This window comes from Oreochromis aureus, linkage group 2, assembly GCF_013358895.1.
Source record: "Oreochromis aureus strain Israel breed Guangdong linkage group 2, ZZ_aureus, whole genome shotgun sequence".
Classification (NCBI taxonomy): Eukaryota; Metazoa; Chordata; class Actinopteri; order Cichliformes; family Cichlidae; genus Oreochromis; species Oreochromis aureus.
This window is the reverse complement of record NC_052943.1, coordinates 16,341,868-16,362,020: the sequence shown is the minus strand read 5'-3', so window position 1 is coordinate 16,362,020 and position 20,153 is coordinate 16,341,868. Positions and strand designations below refer to the sequence as shown.

Below are 20,153 nucleotides of genomic sequence, written 5' to 3'. Positions count from 1 at the left end.
ATATCGACCTCCTGAAAGCTCTTGCAGATGGAGAAACCTAATGGCGGCTAGCTGGAAAATCAACCGGGAAGTCTGTAAAACACTTCTGTGATATCTTGCAATTTGACCAAAAATATATTTTCTTTGTATTGATTTGCACATTATCCAAGGGCCTTCTTCAGTTCTAAAAGGTGGAGAGTCTCAGGTATTTGACCCCTAGTGGTGGTTGACCCTGTGGGGGTAGTTGACCTACTAGTGATCATATGCATCATCCTATCAGCCAAATTTTTAAGACTGCCACGATCTGGATGACTGAGAACCTACACAGACATATTTATTATGTTTGCTCATCATTTATGTCCCTGTGTCCCATGTCCGGATAGTCATATTCTTACATATAATTTTATGTGGGGGAAAAATGATCAGAAATTAAGATCACGCACGTCCTATATGTGAACTGTGACTTATATTCCTTATATGCTGCAGTTGCATATGTTTGCATTTCTTTCTAACTTAAGCAGAAAGAAAACCAAGTGAGAAATGTGTGTTGCGAAATGTGCCCACGTTGTGTGAAAGTTTGTGTGAAGTTGCTTTGCAGAAACTTGACGCGTGATATGGGCTCCATTATGTTAAAGCTTTATAGTGCATACTCTGTAACTGCATTTATCATCTTCAGTCAAATAGTGAAGCGTGAACATTTTTTTATTATCGTAGATCAACAATGGCTTCAGAACTCAGAAATGACTTTGACGATGGTAAATCATGCACAGTGTTTACTGTTCACCGAGCTTGTTTCAGAAGGCTTCAGGTCTCTGCAAGTTGCACATTGCAATTAAATGAAATGAAACCTGTGTTGACAGATTGGAATGAAAAACACAGAAACTTCGCAAGATAGATAAACAAAACTATGGCAAGTTTTTTTCTGTTTTTTTTTGTTTTGTTTTGTTTTTAAATATGTCAGCATACCGAAACCACTTTCAAGAGTTCCATTGTTGCTGGAGCATTGCTGGAGTACTACTATAACCAAAGTAACATTAAATAAAGTCATAGTAAAAAAAGAAAAAAGAAACTCCACCTTCTGTCAATTCTAAACTTTTATATATCAGGACATAATCAAAATCATCTATTTCCTACCAAAGTCTTCAGATTAGGTCAATACAACGGGAGATGAGCAACAACAAAGGATCTGTTATAGCGTGTCATTGTTTATTTAAGAGAAAACTAAGCCAATGTGTAGAAGCAGTGCGTGAAAAACTAAGTACGGCGTCCATACACAAAAGTGGTGCTGAGGATTATAGCTAAGCATCTCTTTGGTCTCATCTCTCCAAAGGACATTGTTCAAGAAGCCATGTGGTTTCATCAAATGCAAATTTGAGAACTTGAGCCCTGCAATCATGTTTTAGGTTTTTGGTTTTTATAGAGTGAAGAGACTTTCTCCTGGAGATCCTCCCCCACCCCAAAAAAACAGACTTGTTCAGTTTTTTTTAATTGTACTGTCAAGATTTTTAACATTGACCTTGCTTACTGAGGCCTATAGCGTCTGAGATGTAGCTCCAGGGTTTATTGCAGTTTCTGAGTACCCCGCTGTCTGGATTTCAGGTGAAATTAGTCAGACATCACTTCCTGGGACGATTGGCAGCCGTCTAGAATGTTTTTCACCCCTGAATAATCATTCTCACTATAGAATGATGGGTTTCAAATTGTTTGGAAATGACCTTGTAACCGTTCCCAGACTGAGCAAGAATTTCCTTTTTCAGGATCATAACTGATGTCTTTTTATCTTGACATTGTGTTAACACACACCTGGAGGCTCCATACCAGCAAACTGCCAAAAACTCTGTTTTATAGAGGTGCTTAGATTTTTACGAAGATCAATAAATCAAGTGCGTTTGATTAGCAGCACCTGGCAGCTATTTTAAGTCTTGATTCCTGTGAAAGCAGTTAGGGCATGCTGAGTTTTTCACACGCTGCTTCTTGCATTTTGACCAAGTTTTTGTTAAATAAGTGACAACATAGAGTAAACGTCACGTTTTGTTGATTATCTGAGGTTATGCTTATCTAATTTTTGGACCAACTAAAGACCACACATTTTAATTTTATGCCCTGATGTGTAAAACCTTACAAGTTACAGCGAGGGTGTCCTTTCCATTTACCATCAGAGTACATTATGCCTGCGTGACTTAGTTCTAACACTGCTGTAAAAATCAGATATTCTGATTTTTACTTGAGAAAAGGTACACCATCCAATACAGGTTTTTTCAGTTTGACTAATTCTCAAATGACTGTTGAAGTTGTCAAAACAGTACATCATAGTTGACAGGATTTCGTTACTCTTGCACAACATGAATCATTCTTTATGGCACACGTGTCTACAATTTGATTTTGTCTTTAAAAAGATTTTTAAAAATCTTTTTTATAAGATAAACGGTTATATTCTCCAAAATTATATTAGAATTAGTTTGTTGCGCAAGTCATGAGGTGCAGAATATTCCATCAAATTGTAAAAAATTTGCCAAGCTGTACACAAATGACATGGATAAGGAGTGGTCATCGTAATGTTTCCAGTTTCATGTTCATATTAAAGCAGCTTTCTTTTACAAAGGGTATCCATCCAAAGATACAAAAATTAGTATAACCAGCTGACAGGTAAGGTGGCACAAGAGGTCATGACAGCATACGGCCTCATAGAAACACTGTATCTACACCCAAGTACAAGGTGCACATATTTTGTATCAGAGCTGGAATAAAGACTGTTCATGCTGTGTTTTGCTTTTCCACAGGCTTTGCTTTCAACGGTGACTTTATTTTTCCTCAACAGGAGTGAAGTCTACTAAACTCATATGTTTGTGTTCCAGGTAAAACTCCCATAAGAAGGGGTGGAATTTCCCACATCACCCACATGCCGTCCAGTTATTTCGCAGGTATAAACATCAGGTAAAACATATTTATTGAGCTTGACATGTACGCGCTCACTCATATAAATATTTTACAGGGGCAATACGGAGGAGGAAGGATTAGCACATGTAGGAGTGTGGTTAATGAAAGATAGATATATAGAAAGATGCACATGAATGAAGAGGATGTTTCTTCTTCTGTTAGAATGTAAGTTAGAGCATTATGTTTGAGGTGGTGAGAATCTATGGGCAAACATGCTTGCACAGCATGATGCCCTTACTACATACTGAACATAGTTATATGTTGTTTCACCTCTCCCCCCTTTTTTTTACTGACAGTTAAGAACTCACATATCTTTCTGTTCTGTGTGAGTAAATGCAGTAAAATGCAAATGTTCTTCTTTTTATTGCAAACAAATTTTTTTTTAAAGGGCATGTTTTCTTTAAATCAGCATCTGAACACTATTCAGCTACAGAGCAGGCAATCCTTAGAAAAAAAGAGAGTTTGGTACAGCAGGCATTCAAAATGTTACACATGCAAGTGGAAGTATAGTCCACTGATTCTGACATATGACAGTAACTCACTAATTGACTCAGAAACTACAGCGTGTTGATGAATAGATAACAAACAGGGGAAAAAACCGAAAGAATCGAAAACAATCTGGCATCAGATAGCCTTTTTCAGGATGATGCATGGGTCATGTATATCTGCGCATTATACAGTAACTGTTGATGCTTCCATACATAAATAAAGATGATGTTGCAGCTGACCAGCTAGATCTTCTTTTACCCCTTTAAGATTTGTCGATTAGGCCCATATATACGTAAAGAAATTATCATAAAAAACAATCTAAAGTCACTTGTCACCTGTAGGTGAGGAGCCTCCGGGCTGCGCAGTGAGAGTTTACTGGAAATGGGCTCGTTTACAATAGGAGCAGATGATGAAACACAAAAGACAATTCACCTATATTCATATATAAATTATCTGAGGACTATTTAAATATATTATGTCGGTTCGTATTATCTCTTTTTTTCTTTTTTTTAATGTCTGGGTACCTAGAAAAATCATAATCAGAAACTGAATGAGGCGTGGCCACGGCGCGGACGCCCTCCAAAAGGTTGTGCAGGTATTCTCTCACACTATCTTTCCTCACTTTGGCGGTACACCCCTAGCCCGTCCCTATTCATGCACCCCATTTACATTCAGCCCACAGACTCACGGCAAGTAAACGGGATGGTGGAAAGAGAGAGTGGCGGCAGAGGGGCTTTTCCAAGACCGGCGCGTCTTTGCCAGTTTGCAGCGTGCGCAGATCTCCGTGACCTAGATTGACTGGTGAGTCGGTTTGAATTTGTCGGGAAGCCTACCGCATGGGTTTTATTGCGGCAGACAGACAGAGAGATTGGTTTTTGTTCCGAACAACGTGTTTAAATTAAATGTGCGCACACACGTCTCCGATCTTAGAAATATATAAGACAATACCTGCACAGGTACATAGTCTGTATTATGCAAACTTTCTAGTTTTCAGAAGTGTTTTGTACAGAATGCAATAAGCTGCTGGAGTAAAGCGCTTGCAAATGTGAGCAAGCGCTCCAGATCCAAGCGAGCTCAAGAACGAACTCACAAGATGAAAAAAGTGCAAATATAACTACAGCGGTTCACACAACTTCTGACTACATACTATTACTACAGATGTGTGAACTTGGATTTATACAAACCGTTTATTCCATCAATCCAGAAGACGTTGAATAAGAAATAGGCATGTGTTCAATAGGACGCATAGTCACCAAACAGTGACCTTCATGGACAGGTGTATAACATGTTGATATCTAGGTTAAAAACAGGCATTTTGGAAGAATTTTTACATGGAGACAACAGCAGAGTAATAGGATCAGATCTCATTTTAATTAGTGTCCTGACAGATAGATGTTTTAAAAACGACAAGCAACTTATTCGTGTAAATCAGTGCGCAGGAAAGTGATTAAATATATAATTGTTTCCCCCTCCGGATTCAAAGGATGAATCAGTTTATGAACAAAGCCCCGCGGACCCCACAGACTCAAGCGAAATCATTTTGGCTGTTGAGTCATCTTGAAATCATTGACTTAGCATCAGTTCCACAGTTTCATTAAGCCACCACAAACATAGATTTCTCCTTGTAAAGTGCCATGCACCTGACTCTTTTGTCTTGTTTTGGTTTGTGAGCACTCAGCTAATATAATGAAGTCTGAGTTTGTCTTTCCGGCGTTTATTGTTCAGTCTTTTTGTCAGCATATTCCCCTATCCCTTTATCCTCGGTTTCCCCTGTTGTTCTTCTGAGGAGCTTTAGTTGTCTGTTTTCTCCCCGTACCATTGTGAGTCATGCTTTAGTTTGTGTGTGTGAACTATATTTTAATCCTAGATTAGTATTTGTGGAGTTTACTATTTGTGCTGTTTCCCTCAGTTATCTGTTTCTGCGTTCCTTTGTCATTATCTCTAATTTTTGAGTTTCACTTCCCCGTCTTGATTGTCTGATTGCCGTCACCTGTCTCTCCCGCATCAGCCTTCTTTTCTCATCATGTCATCTGTGTATTCCCCTGTGATTTCTGGTTATATTTCTAGTATTTATTTGATTCCCTCTTTGGCAATTGTCAGGTTTGTTATTTGCTTGTCTGTCAGACTTAACATCAGCCAAAATAATAATACACAGTCTATGATTGTGACACTTCACACTGAAAACCAGCAAGATGAACGGAACAGTTAGGACCATCCAACATTATTCCCATACTGTGTGAGACACATGGGAAATATCAAATAATATCAAAGCATTTTAAACAGCACTTTTTCTAAGATGTCAGTAATAAAATGAAAACTCAAGACTAAATGTAGATAGAAAAAATATATAGTTAAGGGGGCATTAAAATGGTAAATGGCCTGTATTAAAATCACACATCAGATCTGATGAATGAAACATTCAAGCTGAAAACAAAATGATGTCAGTGGAAACCAAATCCAAATCAGTATTAACATTTTTCAAGTGTTCTTGTTTTTGAGCAGTGCAAGATTGCACAACTGGCTGACCTAAGTTTAGAACTAAATCTATTTACGTCTTATTCATAACTTCTGCCAAAATTTGGTTCCTGAGTTACGTGACTGTTGAAGTGGGTCGCTGAGAGCTTATAAATCAGACTTAATAAAATGTTGCATTATTAGCCTTTTTTCCTGGATATAAATCGAAATAGAAATGATAAAGGGCGCAGGACGAGCTTGATGGCATAACTAATAAAGGAAGCCCAGTAAAGAAGTGCATAAATCTTTGTCCAAAAAGGAAATAAAACCTACAAAGATGAGACAGATCATAGACAATGAGAGTGTGAAAGCAATAAGTGATAGTGTTTGTTTCTTTTTAATATTCTTCTTAATCTGTATCTAGTGGGGTAAAAAAAAAAAAGGAATCTTTATAAACAATTACCTGAAAATTTCACCCCTCATCAGTTTTTTATTAATGGAGCATGCTCACGTCATTCGTGTGCCTAATTGCAGTTTACATTATAACAGTGTAAACGTGGTTAAACAAATTGGAGAGGTGTGTCTGACTGATATCATTAAATCTTCCAAACAATACAGGTGGCAGTGTGCGCTGTGGATTTCTTGGGGTTTATCCACCATGAGAGGATTTCCTTGTACTCTGAAGTGGCGCTTAGTATAAGGTTTAGAGCAGCAATAAAAATGCCATAAGATAAACAGCGATAGCTTCCAGTTACTATATTAGGCAGGGGCATGAAAAGGACACTGTTTTAAGGAACTCAGCTGTGACTTTCAGTTATCCTTTGAATTTAAGTGACATTTTTGTTTCTTTAGTCACAAACTGATGGCGTGGTTGGTCACATATTACGGTTATTGCTCAATATTTAGCTCATAACTTCCTGGTAAAGCAAGCGTCTCTGGAGTGAAACAAGCCTTCTTACATTTCCATGTCACAATTAGACCTGTGGATCTGTCCAAACAGGCTCTTGTTGGCAACTGTGTCCTAATTTCAGAATGCTGATTGCAGTGTGCCATTTTCTTTTACAGAATAATTTAGAGTGATTTTTTTTAGGTTTCATTTTTACTACTCAAAGTTTATTATGCTCTCACCTTGAACATGTTTGTCACCTCATTGTAAAAACAAGAAGAACAATTCAGGTGAAGAAATATTTGGCAAAACTCCAGGGATCTAGTTTAACAAGGAAGAGTTGGCTGTGCACAATAGAAACCTTTATTGTTCAGTGTTTCAGTGGGTGACATTGTGTGTAAATTCCCATGTCTTTCAAGAAAGGGGACCAAAGCCTGACACAACTGTAGAATGATAAGCCCCAACATGTTGATGGAAATCTTGCTGTGACCCGTTCACAGTTTACTTCACTTCAATGTATAAGTGTCTGGCAATCCAAACCATTTTTATTTCTGTCATAGTTTATGTCATTTTCTTTTTCATTCTTTCCATTTGTAAACTATTTGTCGTCTTCACTTTATTTCCTCCTCTCTGCGCATGGCTGTGCCTGTCACCGTGTCCAATAGTCTGACTTCACTCTCAGGCTGGTCTGTGCACCACTTTCAATACCCCATGGTGTTGGCCATTGTAAATGCAGCCAGTTGCTATTTTAGACACAGGCTCTATTGAGGGGTGGGAGTTGGGGGTGGTGGAGGGTGGGGGGGGTTATTGAGCAGGGATTGCCTTAATACCCCAAAGAAAGTTTGCCCATCACCCCCTCATTTGCTTTCTGTGACAGTCGCCTTTTTCTTTTCCCTCCAGCACACCACAGGATTGGTGAGATCAATCAGCCCAAACTTCGTCACTGCATCCAGAGAAAAGCATTAGCTTCTTCAGTGTCCGCACGGCCCAAAACCAGATCTGCGTTTCCTACGCTTGTGGATGAGGAGGAGAAATGTTGTGTCAAGTCTGTTTGTGCTGCCTGTTCTTCAGCAGGGGCTTTTATAGCTGCCGCTGGACGGAGTCAAATAATCAAAACAGAAAGGTAGTTTTAATATCTGTTTTCTTCTTATGATAAGTCACAGTTTTCCTTTATCTCTCTCCAGGAGTGTCTAAAGTTTAAATAACCATGTTTTATTTGATTTTTTTAGGGTTTTTTGTGTGGTTTATTTCCATTCAACCTTTATAAATCCCAGTAATCCGGGATTAAAATTTCGCCTGACTGAAATCCGAAATATAAAATGCTGCTTTATGAACTGTTGCATTGTAAACCTGATACTTTTATTGCAAAACAGTCACTGACAAATTGTTAGGAAATATAAACACAATAACCGACGTGGTGATTGCATTTCAAAAAATTCATTTATGTGCCAAGAGAAACAAATAAACTCACAGGCCCTAACAAGCTATGTACTTATATGAAAGGCGAGGGGAGGATGCAGGAGCTCTGTAAAACTGTGAGAGAAATGACACTTGAGGTGTGCTGTTGGTGGTGATGGTGGTGGTTGGGAGGGGGTGGTGGGGGCGCTGGGGTTGTTTGTGCCGAGTTCTCACGACACAGTGCGGGCAAAGCACTCCACCAATTATGAAAAAATGTTGGATTTGTTCCATTGTCTCACTTTAAGCTTCCATTGGAATTTGTGCCCACATCGACACACAGGGACAGCTCTCTGGACAACTACGCAATGTTTTTTTAAGGCTTCAAAAATGAAATCAATGAATCAATCAGTAATCAATTTTCCTCCTTTTCTTTTCATTTCAGGGCAGATGGTTGTCGCTCTTAGTTGTCACTTTGATGTCTCTGCTTTCCCTGTGCTGGTTGTATATTTGTTTTGCCATCTCTAATGACCAACAGAATGTTAACGAGTGAGTGATCACACACACACACACACTGAATATAGTTATTTGTCTTTGTTGATGTCCTTCATTCTTTTAACCATGTGCTTCACCCTTATCAGGGTACTATTCAGCAAACTGAAGAAGTGGGCAAACTACTTCCTGGTAGTGGTGATCATTTCTGCAGTGCTGGCCAGCTACTGTATCCTGCTGCTGGTAAGAATACAGTTTTGCCAATTTACCACACAGGGGAACCAAATATTGCTCCACATTCAAAACAGCTATCATTAAACCTAAGAATGAGAAGCCGCCATTTTTAAAATGTTCTCCGATGATTACAGCTCTTTGCCCTGATCCAAGTTGCCTTAGAGGAGCAACTCCACTTACACTGGCTCCATAAGGTAAGCATGCAAACATTTACCTGTTTAGTCTATAGTTTTATTGAAGTCGTGTAATCTTATATTTGCTTTCTGCTTTTTAACCCTTTTTCCTGCACAGATCATTTTCTGTTTTTGTGTAATATTCATCACAGCTTTGGCTTCAGGAGTAAGCACAAAGGGGCCTGAAGAATGGCCAACAGTTCTTACTCTACTCCAGGTAGAGTTAGAGTACAGTAATTGTTTGGGTTTTTGTTTTTTTAAATGGCTCTAAGTGGTGTGAGAGCATCACATGTGTTTGATGTCTGTGTCAACCTCTTGGCAGGCCACGGCTCCCTTCCTGCAGTTTGGTGCTGTTGGAGCGTTGACTCTGCTAAGCCCGTTTGTCTTTCATCGCTTCCACCTGGCTAAAACACGTATGTGTCAGACCTAGTTTCGGCATACACACAGACATGACTCAAATGCAATTACATCATCCTTTTATATACACACTATTGTATCAAACCTAATTACAGGACTAACACTGGAAACAAACTACTAGTGAACTTTGAAGCTGAGGTTCATCTGACAGTCACTGGGAAACTGATTCTGCATGATGAGCATTAGTTCAATACACAAGAAAAATATACAAATGTATAAATATACATTTATAAATCTATATGTTTAAATATAATAAAAGTCAATTCCTGCAGGGGAAAAATAAATAAAAAGGGCTTCTTTACAAAGGTTTACATTCATGCTTGGAGCATTTTAAATATTTAAAGATTATTGTCTGACTTGTGTTTATTCCAGGATCTAAGATGGTCATTGCAGGGATGTTTCTAGCCGTCTCAGCAGCTATCTTCCTGTGTCCCCTGCTCATCCACTCTCCTTGTCTAATAGAGGTGCAGGAACTACCTGAAAAACCAAAACTTATCGGCCACAGAGGCGCGCCGATGGTGAGCATCTTGTTTTACTTGGCACCACCCTGCAAATAAACATTATATATTTACAGAGTGGTGACATTACACCTCTGGAAAGGGCTGCTATTGTTGACAGATTGCAGTCATATTCAAGTTTTGCAGTTGGTTTTGACAAAGGAGCGTAGTTTAAAGAACGTTTAAAATCGCAGTTCAATTCTTTGAGAAATATTTAATGCTAATATTATACGTACAATCCATTTTCATATATTGTCAAACATAGAAGGTAGACTCTCCCTGGCTCAGGTGTGAGCAAGGTCCAGTCATGTGACGTCCTCATATGCCACGCTACTGTGCCCTTGTTAGTTTGCTTTGCTGCTGGGTCAATAATAAGCTCCATTTAACACTGCATACGGGGGTTGTCTGTGCTCACACCGCTTTAGGGTAGGAAGGGCACTTAAGCACATCAGTGTGTCTCACCCATCTGTCCTCCCTGTGTTCAGCTGGCCCCAGAGAACACCATGATGTCGTTCAACAGAAGCCTCGAGTGCGGCGTGATAGCCTTTGAAACGGACGTGCAGCTCAGGTACAATGAAAATGATTTATGCTTAGGAGCACTCACAGTTGCTTTCTTGAAAGAGGAATGTCTTTTTGCTTTTAGTTTAGTTTAGTTTAGTTTTTCATGCGCACAATTATGACAGAAATGTATCACCATGGACTACAGTCCTGCAAGTGGGGGCATGTCATTCTACTAATCACCTCAAATGTAGCAGTGATCTCTATGAGCATGCTGTTTGGTTCTTGGGAAACATTATGGCCCAACTAATTATTACATTATTAAAACACTATTTTCATCATTATTATTGTTGTCTTCATTGATACACATGAAAAACTGATTATTTTGACTTCACAGATACTAAAATTTGTTTAACTCTTCCTTTAGTAAGAATAGAACACCCTTCTTGATGCATGACCATGGACCTGACTTCTTGCTGAGAACGACAAATGTTAATAGCTCCTCCTTCAATAACAGCGCTGACCTGACCTTCGAACAATTACGGACTCTAAATGCAGGAGAACAGTTCCTCAAGGTAGTAATTGTGCTTTGATTTATGCGTGAGCGCACATTTGCCCGCAGAGGTTTATGTATTATCATGCGTCAGACTAAAGAAACCTGGAATTATCTGGCTTTGCAGAATGATCCTTACGGCACAGTGTCCCTGCTCTCAGAAGAGGAGAAAGAAACAGTCAGGAAACAGACCATACCCTCCTTGCTAGATCTTCTTGACTTTGCAAAACAGCACAATACCTCAGTGATATTTGACTTGAAAAATAAAGAAACAGAAAAAAACGACACAAATGACACAGTAAAGACCATCTTAGAGTCTGGTATTCCTCAAAATCTGGTAAGTCTACTCACTTGTATCAATTGCGGGATTCAAGCATTTCACGATCAAGCATATTTTTAAGAGTTTTTTTCTCCTTTTCATAGATTTTTTGGCTTCCTTCTAAAGAACGATCAGTTGTAAAGGAGCAGGCTCCAGGCTTTATCCACGTTTATGAAAATGAAACGGATTTGGAAAAAAATAACGGGAGCCACCTAAATGTGAAATACAGCGAAATAAAAATGAAAAACATCAGGTAAGAAATCTCGATATTATCTACAGTACGTGTTGGTGCCAGGGGCCATACACAGTAGTGTGTTAATTAAAGCTGCGTGTAGCATGCTGAGACACAGCTCTGACACTTAATATAGAGGCGTAGGATTGGCCTCCAGGATACAAGATTCAAATAATGTCCCAACCCAGGTGTTCTGTTCAATGGCTTAGCAAAATAACCATAGAAAATAAAAGGGGGGGGCCTAAAGAATGAAATGCAGTGTAGCAACATGTTTTAAGCAGTCGCTGAAGCGCTTCACTGAGTGCAAAACAAACTCACCATGGCGTGGCCTTGCTACATGTCTCACAAAATAGAACTATTCCTGGGTGGCACAATTAATACACGAGTACTTCTCAAATATGTGTGACTTATTAGGGGTCATCAGGGATTTGTAATGTGCAGACTGGGCGTACATAACTCATTATCCTTATCCTTCCACTCAACCGAATTTTGTCATTTCATGTGTCATAATATATATACAAAAAAAAAAAACAGGAACGTTTTCTGCATATCTCATGCTCAGTCTGCGCTCATGTATACACCCATCTAAATAGTTTTGAGAAAGCTGAATAAATAAGTAGAGAAGCACAGTGAATGGGAGTGCCTCCACGTGGGTGCACTGCATTGTAACAATTAACATTCAATCATGTCTAAAGACGCTGAGCAGTCCCATTTAAATATGATTATGTAACAAGAAAGCAAGAGAATGGCATATAATGACTGGGCATTAGTTTGACATACAAGGAGTCAGAGGTGACTGAGAACGCCTGTGCAGGACGTGCTCAGACTGTTTCTGCAAAAACAGCCTGTCTGTAATTACAAAGGGAGTGATATTACAGCAGGTTTGCAGAGCTTAAACCTCTAATCACAAAGATGGTCAACGAAGCATTTAATTGGCTTTGGTTGACAGGTATTAGCGATACAGTCAAATGATTTATGCTTCATCGTGTTCTTGAGAAGTGGGCATTTGTCATACATCAAAAGACTTTTACAATGAAGGGTCAATGAGTAATCGCTTTTATCCTCTGCTGAAGCATTCCGGGTAGAAGTGGACTTTTCTAGGATGGCACTGCTCCAAAGATTAAGGGTTAAGCTATCACTAAGTAGCTCAAGTATCAAATGGGAATCCTAGGATATAGCCACCAGATCTTATTTATGATCTATGAGAGATGTTGGATGTTTTTCATGCAGGTCTCCAGTCATCTCCAGAGACTTTAAGACTTTAAGAGCTACCTCATCCATGCATTTACCAATATGCACATGCATATCAATCAATACCCGTCTTACAGTTTCACATATTTCTCCGTGCTTCTTTTAACTACTTTGTAATCTCTCAAAATTCTTCTTGTTCGCTTCTAAACGATGCGCTTGTCTTCGTATTTGACAGCGACCTTCGCAAACGAAACATTACAGTGAACCTGTACGTGGTTAATGAGCGCTGGCTATTCTCTATGCTGTGGTGTGCAGGAGCCAGCTCTGTCACTACCAACGCCTGCCACCTCCTAAAAGAAATGGAGCGCCCTGACTGGGTCATGGTGAGCAATGCAGTAGCTGGGCATTTTACTGTTTATTTCATTATGAAGCAAGAAATATTATCATTTCAAGATTTTGGATGTGGTGCTCACATCTTCAACGCAGTGTTTCCCAGGATTTGTGACACACTTTGACCCCGTTTGTGTTTCAGCCACGCTCTACATACCTGATAACATGGATTTTAGTGGATATATCATCTGCTCTTGTGATGATGGCACTCTTTCACTGGTAAGAACAGAGGTTTAGTCTACAAATTTGTATAAAAATGAGGAGGAAAGTTAACAAGCTGACTAACCGATGTCTCTCTTCCTCATAGGACAAAACACAATCTTCGCCATAATGCAGGTACTGTATCAACATTATGTTATTTTTTTCCCATTGAATATTTGACATTTAAGTTTAAAAAATAAAATGATGATCACTGGTTATCTTCCCCTTTATTGGCAAACCTATAAAACAAACAATGATTTCATCAATACCTCGCTGGCAACAATAGAAAAACTCTAGTTGTCAAGCTATATATGATTACTGCCTGGGTGTAAATAATAGAAATCTTTCCAGCTTTACAGCAGATTTATAAGGTGTTACCAGGACAAATTTAACACTAATATTGCTTTTATTGATTAGTAAGACACATTTTAGATTGCCAGGTAGCAAAATGATCTTGTTTCAACCATTGGACCTTTCTCTCTTTACTATGTGGTTAATTTAAATAGCTAACATTTGCAACAGCAGATAGGAATGTAAAAAAAATGTGTAAAAAAATCCCTGGCATGGCTTTGCTGAAAGTGAAACACAAAGAAAAGCAACATTATAAAACCATCAAAAGCAAATAGAAAGTATATCAAATGATAGCTAAAAAAAAAAAAAGTTATTTTCACAACCTGACGGCTTGAATGTTCTATTTCATAAAAGTTAACAGATCACATAATGATGTATCCCTTGTTTGTTGTGACAGATGGACCGAGCAATGACAATGAGCAGGAAGTCTTCCTAACCAGGCTACCCTGACAGCCGTCGGCTGCAGATGTTTCAGTCTTGAAGCTCACAATCACAGCCTTTTCTGCACTAACACTGGGGTTTGGACCTAAATCTGGAGGACAGCAAGTTAATGTGAACTGATATGCACTGTTTTATAAAGTTATGCAGGCCATAATGTTGTTGTTGTTTTTTTACATATCAGTACGATGCCAGTATACACAGTTTTGGTGTGTGTGGGTGTGTGGGGGGGTGTGTTTGACAATGAGAGAGAAAGCTAGTTACACAGGTTTATCTTTCACTGTTTTTTTTAAATACTTGTTTGTTCTTTTGCTACTACTGACAGTATGTTGAAACTCTGTGACTATATGACATGGTGTGTAGATCTGAATTACTTTTTTTTTGCATTTTATACATTAATTTGTATCCACTAAGTAAAAAAAAATACTACTGCATTAAATAAACATTTGTAATCTGAGCCAACATTAATAAAACTATATTTTTTACGGTAACTTGTGTCGCTTTATTTCAGCATCTACTGAACACGAGGGTAAAAATTTGAATTTTGAATAAACAGGTGACATGTTGAAAAACTCGTTTTAACAAATGCGATTTATATTTAATAAAATCAGCACATTAGAAAAGCTGTTAAAGTTGGACACAGATAGTTGTGGCTGGAGCGTTAGCACAAACATTCACACGGATTAAGAATGAACTGTTTATATAAAGGAGGTGCTTCATACCAGCGCTATCTCAGACTCTACAGGCCTCAGTTAGCATGTTAAATGTTAAAGTTCGTGACAGTCCAATTGGAAAGTAATGAACAAGTATGGCTTGTTTGCAAGGGCTGGCACAGGAAAGACTTATGTACAAAGAACATGTTAGCAGGGCTTAGGTTTGTAAAGCTGCATCTAAAAAAAAAAAAAAGACACTGCGGGCCAAAGTGAAGATGATTGGCCACAATGCACACAGGTCCATGTTTGATGAAAACCAGCATACATCAAGCACGGTGGTACATCAAATATTTTGTAGTTAAATGTGTCTGACAGCTAAAGCTTGGCCAAAACTGGGTCACGCAACAGGGTAACGATCACAAGCATAGCAGCAAATCTACAACAGAATATCTGAAAAAGAAAATGTTTCAGTGGCCCGGATAAAGTTCAGACCTAAACCTGACTGAAATGCTGCGACAGGAGCTTAAGAGAGCTGCCGATAAACCAAAAAACAAACCGTTTCCCACAAACCGAACTCTAACGTTTCCCACCATGCTGCAAGAGACTGATAAAGTCAGATATAATGCTTCTGTATTTTGGCTTAGTTTTTTTCATTAAATAATGACACAGTGTAGCAACAGTCTTAGGGTCTGTCCACCTAATTTAAAAACTGGATCATTTCTATTATGTCCTGACATGTAAAACCTTAGAACTGACAGATGGATACTTTCTTTCTAACGTGACTGAATCTGATCAATAGATTATATTTTGTACAGTTGAAAAGTTTAATCTATGTTAACACTAGACATGGATAAAAACTACAACTGAAGCACACAACCATTTTTTAAAAAATATAATGAAGAGAGTGTTTTGTGATTGATCCGTATACAACGCAGTCTGGCAGGTGAGGTGAGTGGGTCATCTACTAATTGGAGTGTCGCTGGATTGATCCCCGACCTCTTCACATCCACATGTTGAAGAGTCCTTAGCCAAGATGCTGAACCCGGCATTGTCTTTGATGCATTCATCAAAGTGTGTGTGTGTGTGTGTGTGAATGTTAGTGAATGCTTATGCATAAAAAAATCACTGAATGAATGTGTGTGTGATAACACTTCTAAAGCAATAAAGTCCGATTGTAAATTGTAGTTGTAAATGTTTAGTGTCTTCTTCTTGTGGCTTTAGCTGACCACCTTCCTCAATCTCACTCTATCCCCAGTCTCACTCCTCCCCGTCACGATGTAGAGATCGTGGAGGACTACCGGTACCTGGGGGTACACTTGGACTGTAAACTGGACTGGACCAAGAACACCAATGCTGTCTTTAAAAAAGGGCAGAGTCGGCTTTTCCTACTGAGGCGGCTCAGGTCCTTTAATGTTGATAATGTTCTATCACTCTGTGGTAGAGAGTGTTGTGTTCTTTGCCGCCACAGAAAATCCTTTGTGCCAGTGGCAATAAAACTGTACAATTCTTCCTCACTCTGTAGGCGATTTCCTGAGGATTAAAAACAAAGCTATTCTGTTCCCATTCAGATTGTGCAATATCACCCAACAGTTTTCATTGAATGTTTGTTTCATCTCCCCATCATATGCTGCTACTCTTTTATCCATTTGCACAATACTATGTCACTTTTAGAATCACCTGCACTGATAGTTAAGCTATTTATTTTTCAGGATATAGTTATATTGTTACTTGCTACAGTTATTCGATATTATATTTTGCACTATCATACTGTATATTACTGTATACTTGTATTCTATTGTACATATTGTATATCTTATTACTCTGTTCCTCTGTCTCTCTCGCTGCATTGAGCATGTGTATAACAAAAGAATTTCCCTCGGGATAAATAAAGCTCTTCTTATCTTATCTTATCATGTACTTTACTACAACAATGAACCTTCTCTGAAGTTATCCTCTTTTCCACCTGCCCGGTAGCTCTATTTTCCGCACCCTGACTATCTCTTCTCTGCACATGCCCAAAACACTTCTGCATAGTGTACTTTTCCTTTTATGAAGGACTCCCAGCACCACCTTATCCCACCACAAGATGTCACCAACTACAAAAAAATCGAGAAACAGACGACTTACCAGATAAACATGCAACGAGGGACATAAACGGCTTAAGTAGCACACTGATCATTACTAGTGATGTCATGTACTGAAGCTATCTGCAGGTGTCAGTGTTTAAAGCGTTAATACTGACAGTGCAACTGGGCCCGCTATGGCCGGACCGGTGGGCCTTCTCCACGGAGGCGAGGCGTGTGTGAGAGAGGGGAGGAGGAACGTGAACATGTCACGCTCCGGAGCCGTTTTGCCCCCCCCCCCCAAAAAAAGAAAACTTCTGGAAAAGTTGACATGAAGTAAACAGTCTTTGCTTTTTCACATCTTAACCTCAGTCTGTGGGTGTGGACCACACTGCGGACCGCTGCAGCGACACTTCAGACAGACTGGGAGTGTCGGCGACTGGATTTAAAAAAAAAAAAAAATCTGTTGTGAGGAAGGAGCGACAGTCCCGGTTGTAAAATTATCCGAGACTATCGCAGTTATTATTCTTGCTTCCTAAACCCTCAAAACACCCCGAAATTATAACTTATGTGACTTTTCAAGTCGGCCACATGATGGTGCATAAATATGGTGAGTACCGTTCATGTAACGTTATATCTTTTTTTCCCACGTGTCACATTTTTTTCTTATATACTCGGGTAAAGTTAAAGTTTTTAGGTTAATGCCAGCTCATTACGCCATCAAAGTTATTGCACGGCTTTTCACCGCCCCACTAACCTCAGCTGTAATCCCCTCGAGAAACCAGACTGTTTTAGCCCTCAGGGAATGAGAAAGTTAAGAGTAAGTGGAAATTGCCAGCTTCCGTACTGTTGTTGTTATTGTTGTTGTTTTCTGAGATGTTTTTCTCCTACTCGATCATAATGTTCAGGATTAGGTAGGAAACTGTGAAGTAGTAGATTTACCTTCGTGATGTGCATCAACTCTGCATTCTGTGCTCCTCACCACCCACCGGGTTCAACAACCAGCTGCACAGTCCTGATGGGAAAGAGAGAAATGCCTTTAAAGTGCTCTGCAGGAGAATATAACAGGCAGCAGCAGTGATGCGTTTAGTTAAAAAGATGGAGAAATCTTCCGTCTTTTATTATTTATTTAAATTCTTATAACAGTGTGTCTCTGTGCAAAGAAAAGCAGTAGTAGCAGTATTGCTGGCTACATGTATTTACATTTAGTAATAGTTTAATTAGAGCTAAAATAAAGAGGTAAGTTGAGTGACTGAGAGTATGGAATTTTTGTATGAACTGATTAATTCCTGATATTTTTGAAAATTGCAACTCCAGAAATGTCGTTTTCTAGCCTCTCAAATGGGATACAGATTCATAAAACTGTTATTTCATTTCCCCTGTCTGTGTGTAGCTTTGCTGCTGCTGTTGTTCTGAGACATGTATTTATTTTGTGAGGCAGACACAGCTAGGGCGGTGAGGCTGCTCAAGCAGTACCAGGCCAACCTGACCAGTCCAGAGGAACAGGCCTTGAAGACCAGCGTGGGCAAAGTGTCTTCCATCTTGGGCAGCCAGCTGTTTCAAGCCCTTCTCGGTAAGCTTGTTTTGAAGAAGAGAGTCTTTCGAAACTTTTCCCTCTATCTTATGTTGCATCAGACCGTTCTTAGGATGTCCTTTCCAAACAACGCTTCCTCTTCACGTGCCTGTCTTCTTAAGTATGGGAGGTATTTTTTTTTCGTGATCTCTTTTAATTTACTGCGCACTGTTGCCACACACTATCAGTATTAGATTCAGTGCAGCTCGTATAGTTTGATTTGCGTGGCCGTGTGATTGGCTGAAGGCTGACACAGGATGCAGACGGGGTCAGGTTGTATTAATTTGTATGGGAAGTTAACTGAGTCTAAATGTTTCCCAATTAAGTCTTATGAAAGAGGCCTTTCAGTTTGCCTCACAAAGGTTTGCTGTATAACCACCTCTGTAGCATACTCGGATTGTAATAAAATCCCATTAAAGCAACACTCAACTCAGTCTATCTATAGACTGTGCTGTTATAAACTCTGACCTGTCACACTGTTGAAACACAATTCCTCCTTTCAGTTTTACAAAAATAGGCACATTTATGTCTCATAAAACTGTATCAGCAGGGTATAGATCATTGGTCAGAAAACTATTCACTTTATTCACTTCAGCCAGAAGCAAATGTAACTGCTTCTGGCTAAAGTGTTTACTAATAGTGAATCATGAGTAAATTTTAGTTGTAACCAGCTACACCTTCATGACAACCCGAGTGTGGTGTGTTTTGTGTTTTTGGAAATGAGCCTGTGTGAACCTTATCCTCACTTCCTTTTAGAGCAGATAAGGCACATTACTTCAGTTTAGCAAATGGTTGAGTGGTCCTTCTAATTACCACAGCCATGTTATAATGATGCTTGCCCCTGGGTCTGCTATTGCTTCTGCTGACCCACTGCTGCTTCTTTGCTGGGGATCTAAGGGGGGAAGGGCGGCTATGACTCAGGCAGCAGTTAAAAATGATACGGTGTGGCTCATTTTGCTAATGATGTATACTGAAGGGAGTTTAAGGTATACTTTCTTGTGCTAACTGATGAACCCTTTAAACATAAAGATAAAATGTATTGCTCTTTTTGCGTCTTGTCAAAGGTAAGGGGCTCATTATAGAGACTAATTTGTTGTACCTCATCACCCAGAGTCCACATTTTAAGACCAAATGAGTTGTTAAGTCTCATTTGAAAGGTTTCTAAAAATGTAGGCTGGAGCAAATACAGTTAGTTTTTGTGCACCACCACGGTGGATAAAACAATAAAAATGTGACTGAGTTTGCATGAATGGTTTAGGAAGTAGAGAATTAAAAAAAAAAAAAAAATGCAGTCCCTCATTTTCAGAGGCTCAATTTGCACTGTGAAGCTCTGTGAGATCAGCAGCATTTGCAGCGTTTGATTGGATCTGAGCAGAGAGTGTAGCCCTGTACACTGGAGAATTCATCCTTCTGCTTCTATCGGGAGTCACATCATCGATAAACACCAGTGACCTGGTTTCACTGGCAACCATACATGCCCATGCCATAAAATTGCTCCAGTCATGTGTGTCCGATGATGTGATTTACTTTGGATTAGGAGTTGTTTCTCTCCTTATCCATACTTTTCTATTCTCATCATTTTGGCACAAGGTAATCTTCATTCATTCATCTCCTAAGATTTTCTCTGCAGGCTCTTTTAGGTGTTTCCTGGACAGGTCTAATTGTGTGGATGCCCTAAAGGGCTTCCACACTATTGAGTTCCTGTTTCTCTTTATTCTTTATTATTATTGTGTGGATG

General features: G+C 39.2%; 2 protein-coding genes across 3 annotated transcripts in view; both read left to right on the top strand.

The window, feature by feature from the left end:
• Window positions 1-2,770: 2,770 nt before the first annotated feature.
• On the top strand, window positions 2,771-14,611 carry gdpd2 (glycerophosphodiester phosphodiesterase domain containing 2). Of its 2 annotated transcripts, none has more exons than XM_031743984.2 (16): window positions 2,771-2,834; window positions 7,646-7,868; window positions 8,586-8,689; window positions 8,782-8,875; window positions 9,001-9,060; window positions 9,158-9,256; window positions 9,362-9,452; window positions 9,829-9,974; window positions 10,439-10,521; window positions 10,879-11,026; window positions 11,132-11,341; window positions 11,428-11,576; window positions 12,982-13,129; window positions 13,279-13,355; window positions 13,444-13,472; window positions 14,086-14,611. In XM_031743984.2, exons 2-16 carry the CDS (start codon window positions 7,779-7,781, stop codon window positions 14,136-14,138), a joined length of 1,581 nt encoding a protein of 526 aa, XP_031599844.1. In that variant the 5' UTR covers window positions 2,771-2,834; window positions 7,646-7,778; the 3' UTR covers window positions 14,139-14,611. The 2 variants fall into 2 exon arrangements, with proteins under 2 accessions (XP_031599844.1, XP_031599774.1); XM_031743914.2 differs by lacking the exon at window positions 2,771-2,834 and adding an exon at window positions 4,012-4,206.
• A 2,540-nt stretch (window positions 14,612-17,151) lies between these two features.
• Window positions 17,152-20,153, top strand: part of dlg3 (discs, large homolog 3 (Drosophila)) — a 101,681-nt gene continuing 98,679 nt past the window's right edge. The window contains exons 1-2 of the mRNA XM_039619638.1: window positions 17,152-17,452; window positions 18,284-18,415. Coding sequence (XP_039475572.1) covers window positions 17,434-17,452; window positions 18,284-18,415 — 151 coding nt within the window. The 5' untranslated portion in view covers window positions 17,152-17,433. The remainder of the gene's footprint in view (window positions 17,453-18,283; window positions 18,416-20,153) is intronic.

Coding starts and splice junctions, on each gene's coding strand:
- gdpd2 (XM_031743984.2), top strand. CDS start 7,779: ATGTTGTGTCAAGTCTGTTTGTGCTGCCTGTTCTTCAGCAGGGGCTTT. Junction 8,690..8,781: donor GACCAACAGAATGTTAACGA/GTGAGTGATCAC, acceptor CACCCTTATCAG/GGTACTATTCAGCAAACTGA. Junction 8,876..9,000: donor GCTACTGTATCCTGCTGCTG/GTAAGAATACAG, acceptor CGATGATTACAG/CTCTTTGCCCTGATCCAAGT.